We start from the raw sequence: 17,955 nt of genomic DNA, 5'->3' as shown, positions 1-17,955 counted from the left end.
ATATCTATGATAACGATATGACTCATATTCTAGTAACTACGTTCTGGTATTCGTCATTTCTTAAGTGTTCTATGGAATTAGAATCATTATTTTCGAAAATATTGAAATTTCAAGCATAATATATCACTATCGAATGCTCTTTATTATAAACTTATCGAAGTTTAGGACTTTATATATTACTAGAAGTCCTCAACTCACAAATGCTTATCGAGTGACAAATGTTCGATAATAAATAAAAATCCCTTCACACACATTTGGTAAACACACGATAAATTACTTTGTTCAGCCATAAATAATAGGAGTGCTTGCGATTCAAGTTCTCCCTTGGGTATAACAAAATGTACTGTACAATTGAGGAATTCTTTACACTAGTAAATCTAAGTTGATTTACTGATATAAAGAATTTCTCAATATCGAATTTAGTTTATTATTTGTCCTTTTTCTTCCTTGGTCTACAAAAGTATAATATGGATCTAGGTGGTCTAGAATGTTTTTTTGATATAGGCGTGCTTGCAGTCGACACCGGGGAAACCTGCATTTTCATTTGCATGGAATTCTCCAAATTAGTGACTGCAGGAGCCTGGTGCCAGGAAAGTGGGGAAAGAAATGGGGGAACTGCCTAGGATAGGTCGAGGGGAAAAGGAGGGAAACTATTCGTAGGTCCTTCTAGGCCTCAATGTGAATTTGCAACCATGAGGTATACATGTATCGTGTGCATAGGTCCAGGACTAATACCGCCCTGTGCATGGACATCATTCGGTGCAAAGACCAAGCGCACGATAATCTTGAATTCAAATTTCAGACACTTTACGAGTCTTTTTAAATTTGATTTTCTCGGGTTTGAAATGTCAAGAGAACGTCCGATCAAAAACTTTAAGAAATCTTTACTGGAACTTGAAAAATTATGTTGTGCCAACCCAAAGTGGGTAAAGGTAAGTAGAATAATAACATTCTTTACATTCCTCTTCTTTCAAATACTATGACGTTTGCTAATGCGTAATCAATTCGTATCTTAGTATTGTTTTAATCATAATATTTCCAATGGTTTATAGACGTCAGGCTGCAACGATTTCCACGATTAACGGAAATTATCGCGATCGATTTCTCGTAAACAATAATAAAATTACATCGACCGCAAATGCTAACGGATCTCACACATCTTATTATTAAGGTTACGCACTATGATATTTATAACTAAGCCCATGTTTGTCCTATCTTTAAAGGTTCAACAAAGCAAGGTTTTATGTATGTAAACCGTATTTTTAATTTATTTATTAGAAAACCTAAATTACACAATAAACAAAACAAATGTCATTTACGGGTTTTCACGAATGCGTAACGGAATAACTATGTAGAGGTTTATATAGAATTATAAGTAAGAGTAGTTAATAATTTTGCATGTCGCCACTCTGTCGACTTAATCTATTTCGTAAGAAACGAAGGCTTAGTAATCGTCGCACCGTGGTGATGCTTGTATTGAAGGGATATATGTCAAAGTTTCGCAAATTGTGTTGAAATTCTTGCTTGCTTATGTATGTAAAAATAGAATACAATCAGCTATTTCACGTTTTGTAAGTGGAAAAAAAACCTTTAACCTTTTACAGAGTTCATGGTAATTGCTAGAGTTGTAGGATAATTTTAATTCGAAAAGTGTATTTTAACAGAACGTGAATAACAGTCTAATTTTAGTGCGTGGTACCGTCAGTCCCGCCTGTCTCTGCATTTTTCCAGGATAATAGCCCTACTACTCCAGCTTAATCTCCATATTTTCCAGGATACTAATAGGATCCAGCTTGTTTTCCAAATTTCTTCTATATCTCAGCGACTAATGATTTATATTTTACATCTTCACTAACTTTTGTAAATATTAAAATTGTACTGTAAATAAACAACAAGCTCAAGGTTTAAGAGTACAGATCCGTCAGTACGCAAGTCCACTCACGCTTACCGATTTTTTTATATCTTCATAAACCCATCTTCGTCACACTTGCGCATGACTTGCAGTTTCGCCCTTCCCGCGGTAACAATAGGGGTCATATCTGCGGTTAATATTAATCATCATTTATTTTACCCGTTAATGAGTCAGCTTAACTATTAGGTCAACGTTATACGGGCTGGGTTAAGGTCGTCAAAATGCAAGTGTATTGACCGATAATACTTGAGGCTTCAATGATTTCTCGTTGGCAAATGACTAGATTGGATCCTCGGATATTTTTTGTTGCTTTGAATGAGGAGACGAACTTGCCGTTCGCCTGATGGTAAGCGATACTACCGCTCATAAGCAGTAGAAATAATACAAAACAACAACACCAATATATTGAATATTATATTGTATTATTAAGTATTGTGTGGTATTCCGTTGCGCTCGCCATCCTGAGACATGAGATGTTAAGTCTTATTATGTCCAGTATACACTGGCTACAATGTCCTTCAAACTCTGGTTTGTTCCGACATATCAGCAACTACACACTGCTGCTTGGTAACTACCTAACATAGAGCCAGTAAGATTCATAACCCTTTAAACCCTAATTAGATTAGAAGCGGCGATAGCCTAGTTGGGTGTGGAACGGACTGCGAAGACGAATGTCCGCAGGTTCAAATCCCAAGGGCACACACCTCTGACTTTTCTAAAATCATGTGTGTATTCTTTGTGAATTTATCGTTCGCTTTAACGGTGAAGGAAAACTTCGTGAGGAAACCTGCACATCTAAGAAGTTCACTATAGGAATTTAGGAGGTGAGTGAAGTCTACCAATCCGCACTAGGCCAGCGTGGTGGACTAAGGCCTAATCCCTCTCAGTAGTAGAAGAGGCCCATGCTCAGCAGTGGGCAAGTATATAATACAGGGCTGATATTATTATTATTATTATAAAACCCTAATTACGGTATAAATCAATGAATAATATTCCTGAATACAATATTTCTTAGTCCGTGACTCAATTTACAATAAATACGCACGATAACTTATTCTATATTCCCAAGTGCTTGATCGTGATGCGTCCGCATTAGTAATGTCACGAATATTGAAATTTTTTCCTCAGCATGGAATCTTTACAGTATTATAGTCAGTCGCTAGTCCGTATACGGGGGCATATCCACCTATATATATATATATATATATATATATATATATATATATATATATATATGCTAGAGATGATCTTTGATTTTTTTTTTATTTATACCCCGCAATCAACACCGGGAGAAAACAGCGAATGGGATACTAGATGTCCCCGGCTTAGAACAAAATAATTGTAACCAGTGTCTCATTACTATCCCATATAAACCTGTGCACTTCCATTAAATTGATTTAAAACCAATATAATGTTTCATAAATACCCTCACCTCACGCCTTTAATCTCCAACAGGGTAGGCAAAGGCGCAACTTGTGTACCCACATACCGCCTTGTATATTTCGCCCCATGATGTGATAGGTGACGAGCCTATCGTCATAGTGGGCACAAATTTTTATACTGAGTAAAAGACCCATCACTAGGTCCGACCCGGGCATCGAACCCGAAACCTCTGCGCCCCAGTCAGTCCGTAACATAACTACGCCACCGACGCAGCTTCATAAATATTTATTATAAGAAATATTTAAAATATAACGCGTTCATCGACTTTTATTATTTATTCATATTTTAAAACATGGGTTGAAATACCTCACTTAAGTATTAAATGGTCTTAAGTGCTCGAATAATATATATTTTTACAAAGAAAATCTCGGGTATTTTAACACACCGAAACTAATTTAATTACTGTTCCTTTTACTTGTAATGATACACTTAACTTTTACTTAGAACTTTGGGTACCTATTAAGTGATTTGTTATCGTGGATCAAATTACTAAACAAGTTTTCAGAAAAAAGGCTTTCTACGATTCACTGAATCGTGACTAAATTTATTTTCGCTGTAGAATGTAACGTGAAATACTTATCTAGGTGGTATGTTTTATTCGCGCACGACAGTCATTTCACTGCACCTGATAGTAAGTGAAATAAAGTCCCATAGCATGTCGACTAAGAGATGATTTCCCCATTAGTCGACACAATTAGGCCGTTCTGTAGGAACCGGATATACACAACCAGGAACGGCATCCGAAATAAGAGAAGAATCATAGATGCCATGACAACTTTGTCCATTTGTTCCGTTTTGCCCTTGTTTTTTTATTGTATTAGTACTGTTTGCATTCTGAGTATGCTTGTAATTAGTTGTGCAACTTATACTAAGCTAGTATGTATATTTTATATTTTTGTAATTCAGTATTAATGTAACAGCCAGGTGTAATTTCTGATTTCATAATATTTCTGATAGAATATTTGTAACCTCATAGCGGATCATAGTGGCTCACGTAAGGGTGGCGCGTTCAAAAATCAGTCTGTGTATATCCGGTTTCAACAGGCCGGCATAATTGTGTCGACTGCTGAAGGGTAACCATCGCTCGTCAGTCGACGTTCTATTGGACCCCGATTAGATTAGAAGATTAGATCTCTCTTTAATTTAAACTTCTAACATTATAAAGTTTAAGTTAGTGTGTTACTACGAGTAGTCATCGCTTACCTAAAAAAATGACAAAGTTTTTTGTGTGAGTTACAATTTAAAATTAACCCTAATTCTTTCAAATTAATGCATGAAATTGCTTGCAAATGTTACGAAATTTTATCTTATATATTATCAACGCAAACTCGCGGCGCTTGAATTATGCCACGCTATTATGCGGCATCATACTTAGCCAAATGATGGATGGTATTCAGCAACATGCTTTTATAAAACGATTTTGTTAACATGTAACACCGAATTAATTCCAATTTTCGATTGTAATGTTGGTTCTTTTTTATTATTCTCAGCCCCATTGTAATGTTATTTGTAGATTGTAATATGTTTCCATCGTTTTGTTAATTCGAAATAAATATTTAGGCAATTACATGTATATTTTATGCTAGTGTTCGAAATTTTATAATTATAATTAGATTAATTTAATTCCAATTTCTTACAAATAATATTATTATTTGCTTCAAAAACTTTTCTTTGGTGATAATATATTACATCTCATGCATTCTAGAGGTTATTTGTGAATTATCGCTTGCTTTAACGGCGAAGGAAAACATTGTAGGTTTCCCTACATACCTGAGAAGTTCTTTATAGGAATTTTGAGGATGTGTGAAGTCTACCAATCTGCACTAGGCCAGCGTGGTGGACTAAGGCCTAATCCCAGAGAGGAGGCCCGGCCCAGCAGTGGGACAATATATAATGCAGGGCCTATATTATTATTATTATATTCTAGAGGTTTCATAATACAGCCAGCTGGAAGGTAACTATATACTTTTATTATTTTATATGGGACTAGCTGATCCGATACTGGCCTATCTTAGGTATAAATATTCGATTTAAATTGTTTTTGGATTTAACTTAAAGTCATTTTAGGAACTAAACTGATATATTAAAATTCACATTCATCAAACGCGTAAAGTTAAAATATTTTTAAATATTCTGAAATTTTGCAATTTTCCGCGCAATTTGCATAATCTTTCTTTCCGAAAAACCTTTTACAACCACCGTACCAACAACCGTATTAGAGACCTTTAAAAAAAACGAATTAAATTAATTTGTCAAGTCTTTCTCAAGCTATGATGTAATCAAAGGAAATAGGGATTCGTATATACGAGTACATAGATTATGTATAATAATAATAATAATAATATCAGCCCTGTATTATATACTTGCCCACTGCTGAGCACGGGCCTCCTCTACTAATGAGTGGGATTAGACCTTAGTCCACCACGCTGGCCTAGTGCGGATTGGTAGACTTCACACACCTTCGAAATTCCTATAGAGAACTTCTCAGGTATGCAGGTTTCCTCACGATGTGTTCCTTCACCGTTAAAGCAAGCGATAATTCACAAAGAATACGCACATAACCTTAGAAAAGTCAAAAGTGTGTGCCCTTGGGATTTAAACCTATGGACATTCGTCTCGGCCGTCGGTTCCACAACCAACTAGGCTATCACCGCTACCGAAGCTGTTCTTTAATTAGAACGCTCAGGTAGGCGGATAATAGCCTTAAAGGTTAAGTAAACGTAGGGAAATAGGTTATATTTTATCACGCAGGCGAAACGGTAACAAAAGGCTTGTATAATATAAAACCTTATGTAAATGTGCAAGGGTGCATATTGATGTAGGCACGTGACTATGAATGCAATGTTCTAGAGCCTTCTCTATAGCAACGTATAGTGATATTGGAGCAACGAGGTAGATGAAAGGATTTCTCAATAGAGCTTGCATTCAATAGGATAATGGAATATAATTAAAAGGTGTTAGAGTTCAAGTTCAAGAAAGAAAAATAAATTTATTGTGCAACAAACACATAAATAAACAAGCGAAACAGACAAAAAATCACTTAAAACTATGTTTGTCACAAAAAAGGCTCCAACTCAGCAATATGCTGACAGTAAAGCCAACGCCTGAATAGCCTATAGCACTCAGGATTAATGTAGTTTCCTATTACTGAAAGAATTTTCAAAATTGATGTAGTAGTTCCAGAGATTAATCCCTACAAACCTACAAACTTTTCCTCTTTACATTATTAGTATAGCAAAAGGCACACTGATTACCCGATAAGAAATCGAAATTAGAACTTTGATATAGCTTTTTATTCTACTCCTACAATCAAAAGGCGATGTTTTACAACAGCAATACCCATTTGTACGGAACAAGAGTTTTATGGTGTTGGCGACCTTTGGACATTTTTTATGGGCGTAACGGCTTTTCGAACATGCGAGTTACTTTATATAGGTGAAGGACGTTCCTACATTATTTTGCGCAGCCACAACTATCTCAGCATAAGATCTTCATTTCATCAAAAGATTCCTTAATTATTGAAATAAAACTATTTAATAGCGGTTTTTATATTATAATTTACTTCCAACGTTTCGAAAACTTTGCAGCCTTCGAGGTCACGGGGCGGACTGAGGTGTTGGTCATCCGTAAAGTCAAAGTTACAATATCTACCTACATTATACAAATATACAACTTTGTTTTTTAAAATTTTACTCTTGACGGTCCGATCTATGTAAAATAAGCTCACAGTGTCTTGAAGTCTGGCAGCCGGTCTTTTGAGTTCCTATTATATTTCCTTAATTATTCAGTATAAATAAATACAATTCAAGACAACAAAGGAGCATAATAATCTCATCTAACTCAGTTTCGCTCTGAAGAGCAATATCAGCTGAGACGCTGTCAAACTAAAGTCAGCAACTCAAGATACCCGCTATTTAATAAACCTATATTAACTTCAGCTCAATTGATACCTTAAGTAACAATATGTGACGGATATTGACTTCTGATTTTTGTTTATTCAACAACGTCAACTCAATTGAGAACAACCTCTTAAATGACAGCTTAAGGTTGTTTTATTATTTACTATAATTCATTAACTGTATTACTTATAAAAACTTCGCAAAGCTATGCTTAGTTAAAACACAAATTTACCCGATCAGCTGTAAGTCAAAAAACCGCCATCTTGCCTCTTAATAAGATTTAAACTAGGAAGCTGGTGATGTTTTAACAGCTATTTGAGCAATTCTTAACCACCTCTTAACGCTAAAACAAGTTTATAAGTAAGACTGTAAACGTCTACTTGAAATTATACTCAAAGGTGAAATTTATTCATTGATACAGCGTTTAGTATGTAGAACTATGTCAGGCTATTGGTTATATATGTAGTTCTTTGCAGCATAACTGGGCTGGTTTGACCAGGGCAGAATCTCAAAAATGATAGTTTTACGTTGCCTTTCATACTGATTTAGTTTCGAAGGTTTAAACTTTCGTTTCCTACATCCCTATTCGAAACTCTGTCTCCTTCGTATAAATCAAGCATGGTACTGTGACTTGTGGAATTGCAAATAGAGGTAACCCCTATACTTGTTTGCTAGCCTATGCTATAAAATATCTTTGAAATAATTATTTCAATAGTTTATTTTGTCAACAAAAAGGATTGTACAAAAGCCGCAATAAAGTTTTATGTGTCGTTTTATATAACACCTACACATAATAGTTTCACAGAGTTTACTGCGTCTAGATCTTTGCTTTACATTGTTTGACAATCGTTTCTTTACGAGCATACTCTTACGTGCTGTATAAAATAGCCATAAATTTATTTGTCAAATAAAATATAATATGTAGAAAAATTATATTCGCCGACAAAAAAATATTTTTGAGCTATGCTGCTGGATAATAATTTATTTTATGAACTATGCTGGTTTCTAGCAAAAAATATTTTAACGATGCTGGTTGGTAACAAAAAAATATTTGCTATGCTGGTTAGTAATATAAAAAAATATTTTGAAAAGTACAGGGGCCTTATTCTCTATCCCGCACGTTATTTTAACAATGCGTAACAAGCACGTAACACAACGTATCATGTTTAGGACTATTGAAATTTTGGCTTACAGAATACCATTCCACGCACATTTCTCGAAGATAACATGATACGGCCGCGTTACGCGTTTACACTATCATACAGAATAAGGGCCCAGGATGTAAGCTACTAAACATGCTTTCTCTAAACATTTATAGACCAATTTGTAGAATTTAAATAAAGACCAAAATCAGATAACTAGAATCCACGGAAAGTAACAACATGCTTTCTCTAAATATTTCTAGTCCAACTTATTGTGTAAACAACTTAATGTAAATGTAGAAATAGACTAAACATTGCCCATGACAAGTGTCTTACTTACTCTTTCATACCAAATTCGTAGAATCCAGTGCCCCAATCACCTCCTAACCTAAACACAAGTCAAATGACACGTTTCGTATTATAATTCTTTTGCCGATAGCTGGAAACAAATACCCATAAAAGTGACATGAAATTTCAGCCGTTTTCCTTTTATTAACAGCAGGCGATAATAAAATGTAGTCGTGAGGTAAGATTGTTAGAACTGAAGTCCCAAATTTGATCCGTGAGTATGCAAACTGTATTTAAATTGGTGGTTGGTACTTCTTCGGAACTTGATGTGAGCTTGATATATTTTTATATTATTTATAAATTAACAACGAAATTAGTCGCTAGACAAAGTTTCTTATTTAGTCTCTGCACCACCTAAAGTGTGACTGTATTATACGAGAATAAAAAATACACATACATCCACAAATTCACGCACGCACTCACACATATACACACACTTTTATACATTCGCTAGATAATGGCGTAAAACAAAACATTAGCTAACAATTTCATTACATTCAGTTCTTCATTTCAAACTGAATGAAAGAACAAGTTTACCATCAATACTTCTATTTTTACGTCCCTAATACCCACTCCTGGAGGAATCATTTCCTCAAACAAATGTAAACAGTACAGCAAACAAGGAAATACCACTCAAACGAGACTTTCTTGTTAAGACCTTTCTGATTCCTTTTACAAACCCAACTGTATTCGATTATTTAGAGCACTTCACTGTTATTCTTTGAACCAGTTAGTAAAAAAATGAAAAATAAGGTGTTAATAGCGGTTAGGCCCGCGAGAACAGCCTCTCCGGCTCCAAAAGTCGATAAAACACTGTTACGATCCATAACACTATTTTTACGATACTATAACCATCCTTCTGGTTCAAAAATCTATTATTTCCCGTAGAAGCAAATAATAGGGATAGACAGTAGACTAATTTTTTAATCCAAGAAGTGATTTATTCGTATGGTAAATTTCATCCAAATCAGTTCAGTTGTTTCTGTGTTTACTTCTTACAAACATTTACACTTACTTTCGCATTTATAATGATAGTTAGATAAGAAATAATATAATAAATAGTTTTGGGTTATCTACTTTTGCTATTTGTTGATTCAATCACTCGTAGTCTGTGTTATAGTGGTCGTATGCTGGAATTAAAATCCTACAAGGTACATTTTGATACTAGTGATTTCTAGTAGCCTGCTTTCCCGTCAAATGTCGATATAATTGTCCATCTCGGGACAAAAATTAATCTAGACCATTCAGTAATTATGCAGCTTCCTCTTTGTGAAAGAATTCCCAGAATTGGAGCTCTCATTTCAAACATTAACGTGTTTAAAACAACAAACTCGTCAGCTTTTATATTTGATGTTTTTTTTTTTATGTTTACGCGAATGTGACATTGAAGTAAAACTAAATAATAAAAGAAATTAAATCTTGTCTATAAAAGTAGATTCTGAGTTCAAAATAAAAAGTCATAGTGACAACAAAAAATCTACAGAGCTGTGACGTTATTGTAATAATTGATTCCTTCCTAACCGAATTTCGGCTACGACGGCCAATTTCAATGGAGATCAGCCGAGTACGCAGGAGATATTATAGTGCGCAAGTGTGTGCATACACAGGTGCACTCTCTGTACCTTCACTCTCATAGTCCGGCGAGACGGCAGCCCGACATACGCGGAGAGAGATAAAGCACAGAACCAGGCTTTACGTGCTTTCTGAAGCACGGAGGCATCCCACCGCCAACTCCTTGACTCCGAACTGCGACCGATTAATTTTTTTAAGATGGAAAAATACAGTTACAATTATTTTGGCCCGACCCAGGATGCGAACCCAGGACCTCAGCGCGGTCGTCGTACTCATACCGTGTACAATTACAACGCCACCGAGGCAGTTAATCATTATGTAACCTTTACAATTAAAATTATATATGATACTAGTTGACCCGACAGACATTGTCTCGTCAAAACTATGAATTTGCAGCGCGCATTCTGTCAATTGCTGACAATTATTTCAAACAATTGACAGTTATATAAAATTAATATTTTCGTTAAGTTTTCTTTAATTTTCTAATTATCCGCACAATTTTTTGATTTATTTCTTTCATAAGAACCTTCTCCTGACAATAACAAATACAACAAACAAAAATAATCGGTCCAGTCGTTCACGCGTGATGGCGTGACCAAAAGAAATAGGGATTCATTTTAATATTATATAGATTACAAGCTACAAGTCAGACCTCAAACGAAAAGTTACTATGCGCCACTGATCCGAAATTAATCTTTTACGATAAAAATTTCTATATATCCCAGGTGAGGTCTCAAATTACGTTCCCAATTATCTTCGGGGTCTTTGGACTTGCTTAATAACCGCCTAAAATATCGACGATAATATGAACCTTATCGACTTAGTAATAACATATTTAATGAAACAGAGAATCAAATTCATAAGAAAAAATTAACTTCTTTCTTTATTTCATTGAAATTTATTCTTTGTCTCCTTATGTTGAACAAATTGCGTCTATAACTTGAGTTTAACTTCGGAAAACCAAAACAAACACACGTCAAATTAATAAATAAATCACAATTTTATTACTGGATGGGTTAGAAATAGGTTAGAAGTGGGACCAGAGCCTATCCGGGCGGATATAAAATATATCCTACCACCAACATAAATTAATAAATATGGAATATTCAAAGTCCAAACGGGAAAAACCAAATTGTTTTGCGTCCAGAGCCAATTTCGTATGCTTTTAATAAAATAAAATTAATTAATTCCCTAAGACCATCATCTGGGGAATGATTCTTACCGGCCAACAGGAAGCATTTTTTTTCTTGTGGCATCTTTCGCGTGGAATTTTGTTTGTAAAAATTATAATAAAAAAAGTAGCTCTTGCCAGCGGCACCGCCCGCGTTTAATTTTTTTCGGGATAAAAGTAGCTTATACCAACCACTCAGAAGTAATGTACCTTCCTAATTCTTCTATGTCATTTTCTTCATTACTAAAGGTCGTGCCCGCTTCGGTAATCCTTGATGGTGGCGCTGACGAGGTGTTTCCACTCCACGCTGTATTGTGCTTGCCGCAGAGTTGACCTTCCCAAAAGTGAAAAAAAAAAATGTAAATTGGTTAGAAGTTCTTGAAATTGCCGCCTTCAAACAAACAAACTCTTTATATTAAACTCTTTTTTGGAGTTTAAGTTTATTTCATATTCCATACTGAATTTCATCCAAGACGGTTTAATGATTTTGTCGTGAAAACGTAATTTGTGAGATACAAGACTTTCAACTTGTTTTTTCAGTATAAACTTTTGCGATAAAAAAAATTATTTCGATTTGGTTTAAGTAGACCAGTTATGGCTTGCAATAACTAAATTATTACCTGATAGTCATCATCATCATCAGCCCGTTGCGGTCCACTGCTGGACATAAGCCTCTCCCAAGATACGCCACGGAGCCCTCCTGCTTTATGCATCCAGTCACTGGCGGCCCTCCTGTGCAAGTCCTCCCGCCAATCAACCAGATAGCCATATCTTGAACAAATTTCCAACTTAAGCAATTCAGGTGTGTAGTCTAAACTGAAAATCTCTGGCTTTTATCCAACTAAAGAATCGAACCGACAATTACAATATTAACAACCCAAATACGCTCCTACAATCCACAACCTTCCTTTACAATATTTGTATAAATGGGATATTCAACAAAATAAAACGGATCTCGTTTAACCGCGAACATAAATTCTAAGACGGAAGCTTTTAAGACATCTCGCTTCAAACCTAATAGATGTTATCAAAGCAGATAAAATATTTCCCCAGTTTAACCCAGATTCCACTTCGAACCGCAAACCAACGATTAAGGAATAAAAGGGAATACAGCCTTTATTATTCTTTTTATAATAGCAAATTTGCTTTATTAGGTCTTAACGTAATATTATTATATTTTTTTTGTGAATAGCTTCCCAATGGAAATTAATCAGTAGGTATAACCTTTACATATAATAAAATTATAACAGGCCGGTGTCTGTACTGAATATATTTAAGAAAAACGCATATGGGGGCTCTGTATTAGAGCAATTGAAACCAAATCAAGTTTTTTGAGTTTTTAAGTATCCCAAAAGCTTACAGTGGAAATGCACCAAGACGATTGAGTGAAAAAAAAACAAATAGACAAAATAAAACAAAACGAAACAATAAAAATTATCAAGAAAAAACAACTACTTACATTTTAAATTATGGGAACAGCTTATTAAATTTAAGAAAGATGCTTAAGTTAAGTAACAAAATGACTTAAAAATAAATACACATTTTTGACTTTAAATAAACGTCCTAGGCATGCATCAAAACTCAACAAGTAAATAGCATTATTTGTTTTATTCGTAGAAGTAACCTGATGCCTCTTATGGTATCAAGGGAGAAATAATATGTATGTGTATTGCATGCGTCCTGCCTAACCTTCAAGCATTCAGGGCGAGTTAATACTGTCTACGAACACAAATCCTTTAATTCTAAACATTTAATATAAACCTTTATATTTTTTTGTGTATCGTAACAAAAATGTAATAAAGCAAAGCAATAATGTAGTAGTATGTCTAACTGTCTGTTACATGTCTGACAGACGTGTTACTCTATTCTTGTATGTTAAATTGTTACGCTTTAAGAATTTGCTAGAACTCTTTTTATACATTTTTAACAAATAATTATATAATATATTTCATCTTAAATCTTGTTAAATTTATAATATTCGTTGTTGTGAGTCAATGGTTATTTATTTAAAACATCTCAAATTCTTACACCGGTATAAAATGAACCCTATACAGGATTTTTATTAGACAATTTAGCTTCACTCGTTCCATTATTTTCAATTTGGTCTAGTCTATTATGTTTCGGGGGTTAATACTTTTTCTCATGTCACAACTCCGCTATATTACTTCTCGTGTTAACGTAGAGGCGAAACATTTAAATAAATGATATTGTGCCAAACCAATAAATCCACGGTTGTAATAAAAAATACTTTCTTGAATAAATGCAAAATAATAATCCTTTCTTGACTAATTTGTGTTTCCCCAAAATAAGGGGGTGAGTATTGTAGCGGTTGTATGCGACTGTACCGGTGTACTTTACCTGTATGTGTAGAATATAAACATTAATTACGCTAGGTTAAGGACACTACATACAACCGTCGAGTACAATAAACAGATTATATTGTAATTCCGTGTTTCAATGAAAGGTACCGCGTAACCTCCGCGTACAATTGCATAGCAATCAATGAATTTCCAATTTATTATGGAAATTACATATATGTGTATATAAAGCTTATACAATATAGAAAGAAAAAATACAAAGAATAAATAAGAACGGCATTTATTAAAATCTGTGTGTATGGAGAACAATATCTGTTTTATGTTGGATCAATTTTGAATAGTATATTCAATATTATTCGATTTTATACATGTAGATGATATAGGTGTATGTTGGGTTGTAGCAGAGTAGGCGTAGACGCCGCACTCCTTGATGATGAGGACCCCATGAAGGTCGAATCTAGACTGGTTGGTAGTGGCAGCGGGAGCGGTGTACGTGGTAACAGGAGCAGATTCTTACTTGATAAAGTGGCCGGCATAGGCCAGAGGCTGCGATACGTAAGAAGTAGGGGCGATCCACGAAGAAGAAACCAAGGGAGTAGTCGATGCCAACAACGGGTCAGCGTAGGTAGGAGCAATATAAGATGTAGCCAAGAGTGGAGCGGCCCTCTTCTTGATGAAATGAGCGTTGGCAAAAGGCAGTGTTGCTGGCCAGATAGGTGCCGAGTATGTCGCCAGAGGAGAAGTATATGTCGCCACCGCGGGCTTGGCCAAATAGGTGGTTGGTGCGATGTAGGTCAACGGAGCACTACGCTTCTTGATGTAATGCGCGTATCCCAAAGGTGTAGAATACAGCAGTGGCCCTTGGTTTATAAAACCAGAGGCTTCCTTGGTGATTGTTGTAGTCGCCGGTGCTATGTAAGTTGTAGAGAGCGGTGTTAAATGCGGTGTCAGGAAGAGTTCGTCGGGCTTAGCCGCCGCGACCGCGAAAAGAACACAGAAAGCTAACTTGAACATTGCTAGTTCGGTTAATCGACTGATGCCAATCAACACCACGGACCCTATTTATATCAAAAAAGCAATTCTAGTTGAAAACAAAAGCAGGGCGTAGCAGGAAGCTGGTATTTAATTGCGAGGTCGTCAAGAACCTTGGAACGAGTTCATCACCGTTAAATCAGACTTGATGTGACAGGCGAGCGGGATTGAAAGTACAAGTTTGTATGGCAATTAATTGTAACAAAAAGGGTATACCCAGTGATCTTTGTAAGTCTGGAAATATACGAAGTAATTTATTTAATCTAAATGGTGTAGGCAAGCAAATAACTTGATTATCTATATTTCCTGCATTCATGTAGTTTTATGCGCAGAATCTTAAGGTCTGACCACTGGTACCTGAGACGTGTCAGGAACGTGTCCAGTCCGACTACCGTCAGTATATTCAATGCATCATTTCGAACACCGAGGCTCCGATGAACATTGTATTATATAACTTTATGAAAAAACGCTATCTTGTCAATGTCCTGCTTTATTTTATAATACCTAAACTATATTGAGTTAAAACTCTTTTGGCGGTCCAAGCCTGCCCGCTACAAAGTCTTTTAAAAATGTCGAGAGAAAATTATAATATAAACCGCGATGAAATCCACAAACTAGTTTTATTTCAATGTCTAACAGTCGCGTAAACATAACAAATCACTATACCATAGATGGCTTTAATGTAACTAGAATACATACGCCTAAATTTGTTTAGATCACTACATAAAGAACACAAAAGCGGCGATAGCCTAGACGGACTGCCAAGACGAATGTCCGCAGGTTCAAATCCCATGGGTACGCACCTCTGACTTTTCTAAAAAATCATGTGTGCATTCTTTGTGAATTTATCGTTCGCTTTAACGGCGAAGGAAAACATCGTGAGGGAACCTGCACATCTGAGATGTTTTCTATAGGAATTTCGAAGGTGTGTGAAGTTTACCAATCCGCACTAGGCCAGCGTGGTGGACTAAAGCCTAATCCCTCTCAGTAGTAGAGGAGGCCCGTGCTCAGCAGTGGGCAAGTATATAATACAGGGCTGATATTATTATTATTATTACTACATAAATGAGATGCGGAAATGATCCGCCTAATAGCCAGACACGACTGTCCACAGATACCCATGATGCAATATGGTTAGCATTACGCGATGCAATACGGTAAGCTAGGTTAGGGCTCATGTCCTCGCCGGTGAGGATCGCGACGCGTTTTCCTTTTATTTCCCCCTAGCTGCCAGCCCGAGCTGATTACTTCGGTTTGTAAGTACCTTCTTTTCATTAAAATTTTATTTCTAATTTAAAATGTCCATAGTTGTATAAGTAATTTTAAATGTTATTTAGAATAAATAATAATTATTCTTATATATTGTTTTCACGTGTCATAAGTGCAACTTTGTTCCCCTACGTGATAAATAAAGTATTTTATTTTATTTTCATTTACGATCATATCAACTCTACTATTACACGGAATCAACCAATTGTTCAACTTATAGAGTTCCAGAAAATGTTTATCACCTTCTTACTGATTTCGTTCAAACCGATATAAAATAATATAAGGCCGATGAATTTCTAATAAATACTCTAAATACAATAGTATTGAAAATACTGGCTGATCCGATGTGTAATGTTTCTAGATGCTTCTATACTAGGATGAGCAATATGAAAAACGAATTATTTCTTTAATATAATAGGACTGACATGAATGAACGAATCCCTCCTAGCCGAATTCCGGCCACGGCGGCCAATCTCAACGGAGATCAACCAGGTACGCAGGAAATTTTATATTGCACAAGTATGTGCGCAATACACAGGTGCCCTCTCTGTTCCTTCATTCTCATAGTCCAATGAGACGGCAATCCGACATGACCGGAGAGGGATCAGACTCAGCACAAAAGGCTTTACGTGCTTTCCGAGGTACAGTGTATCTCACCGCCAGGACAGAGGTAGTCATGAAGCGACTCAGTTATAATTTAAAAAAATATAGAGAAAAAGAAACACCTTTATGTCACCCTGAAAAGCTAAAACATGCGTGATGCAATGTATTAATGTTTGTACATACGACTGCTCATCAACATGAGCAATACTACTGAACCTTCATATTGCTCGTGTTTTATTTAAAAAAAGTAATAATGACGCAAACAATTATATTTTTTATTTGTCGTTGGAATTTAAACTCTTTTATTTGCATAAAAATGTTTTTTATTGACGGGCAGGCAACCTTTGTTAAGCTCATTAAAATGGCTATGTGCGTGCGCTGCGTGACTCCTGATAATGTGTTTAATTTAAATCGTATTTTTAATGTTAGAATGGTTAGGGAATAGGTACTTCATTATTGATAAGATAAATTGGTTCATTGTTTTAATTCTAAATATTTTTTTGTACGGTCGTCCAGCCACGAGGTGAACCTTATAAAAGTCGCTAGAGATCGCTGAATGCGGGCCGACTTTGAATAGAACAATCTGAAAATATTCAGTAATGGATATTCTGATGATGATGATGATATACAGTCAACCACAAAACAGCTGAACCAATTCAAATTTTTTAAATCGCCTTTAAATCTTTGTTTCAGTGTCAACAATCGTTTTTTCTGCTCTGAAATAATTTTCAAAGGATATTCTTTATATCAGATAAAAGAAAAAAATATATTTGGTTAAAGACAATGCGTAAAATAATTTTGTTTTGAATTTGTACAGCTACTTTTGTGCCTGATTGTTCGTCAGCTGTATATTATCAACCCATATTAAAATAGTTTGTTTCCACTTTATTCGACAAAACTATTTAAATAAACCGATATCATAAAAAACTATCGCATTTTCTTCACCTTCAAATAATAAAATATAATATATTTATAAGACCCTAGCCACATTAAATAAGATAAGATTTTCAAATATCTTTGCATGCAATCAACTACTGGATATTGTATACTTTGGGACCAGCTGTTTAAGTTTAAAATTGTCTATGAGTATGAAGAATCTTAAAACTAAAAAACTTGAAAATCTCGGCATACAAAAGAATTTCAAAATATATTCTTAACTTAGAATTACCATTAGTAAAAACGAAATTCATTCATTAATTAACAATAACAAAGAGCCCAACATACTTCTAAATTTTTAATTTAAAAC

General features: G+C 35.2%; 1 protein-coding gene across 1 annotated transcript; it reads right to left on the bottom strand.

Moving 5' to 3' along the window:
- Positions 1-14,318: 14,318 nt before the first annotated feature.
- On the bottom strand, positions 14,319-14,819 carry LOC115452920. Its single transcript, XM_030181541.2, has one exon. It carries the CDS (start codon positions 14,817-14,819, stop codon positions 14,319-14,321), a length of 501 nt encoding a protein of 166 aa, XP_030037401.2.
- Positions 14,820-17,955: the final 3,136 nt, after the last annotated feature.

Source organism: Manduca sexta, chromosome 10, assembly GCF_014839805.1.
Source record: "Manduca sexta isolate Smith_Timp_Sample1 chromosome 10, JHU_Msex_v1.0, whole genome shotgun sequence".
NCBI classification, from domain to species: Eukaryota; Metazoa; Arthropoda; class Insecta; order Lepidoptera; family Sphingidae; genus Manduca; species Manduca sexta.
This window is presented reverse-complemented; position numbering and strand designations above follow the sequence as displayed.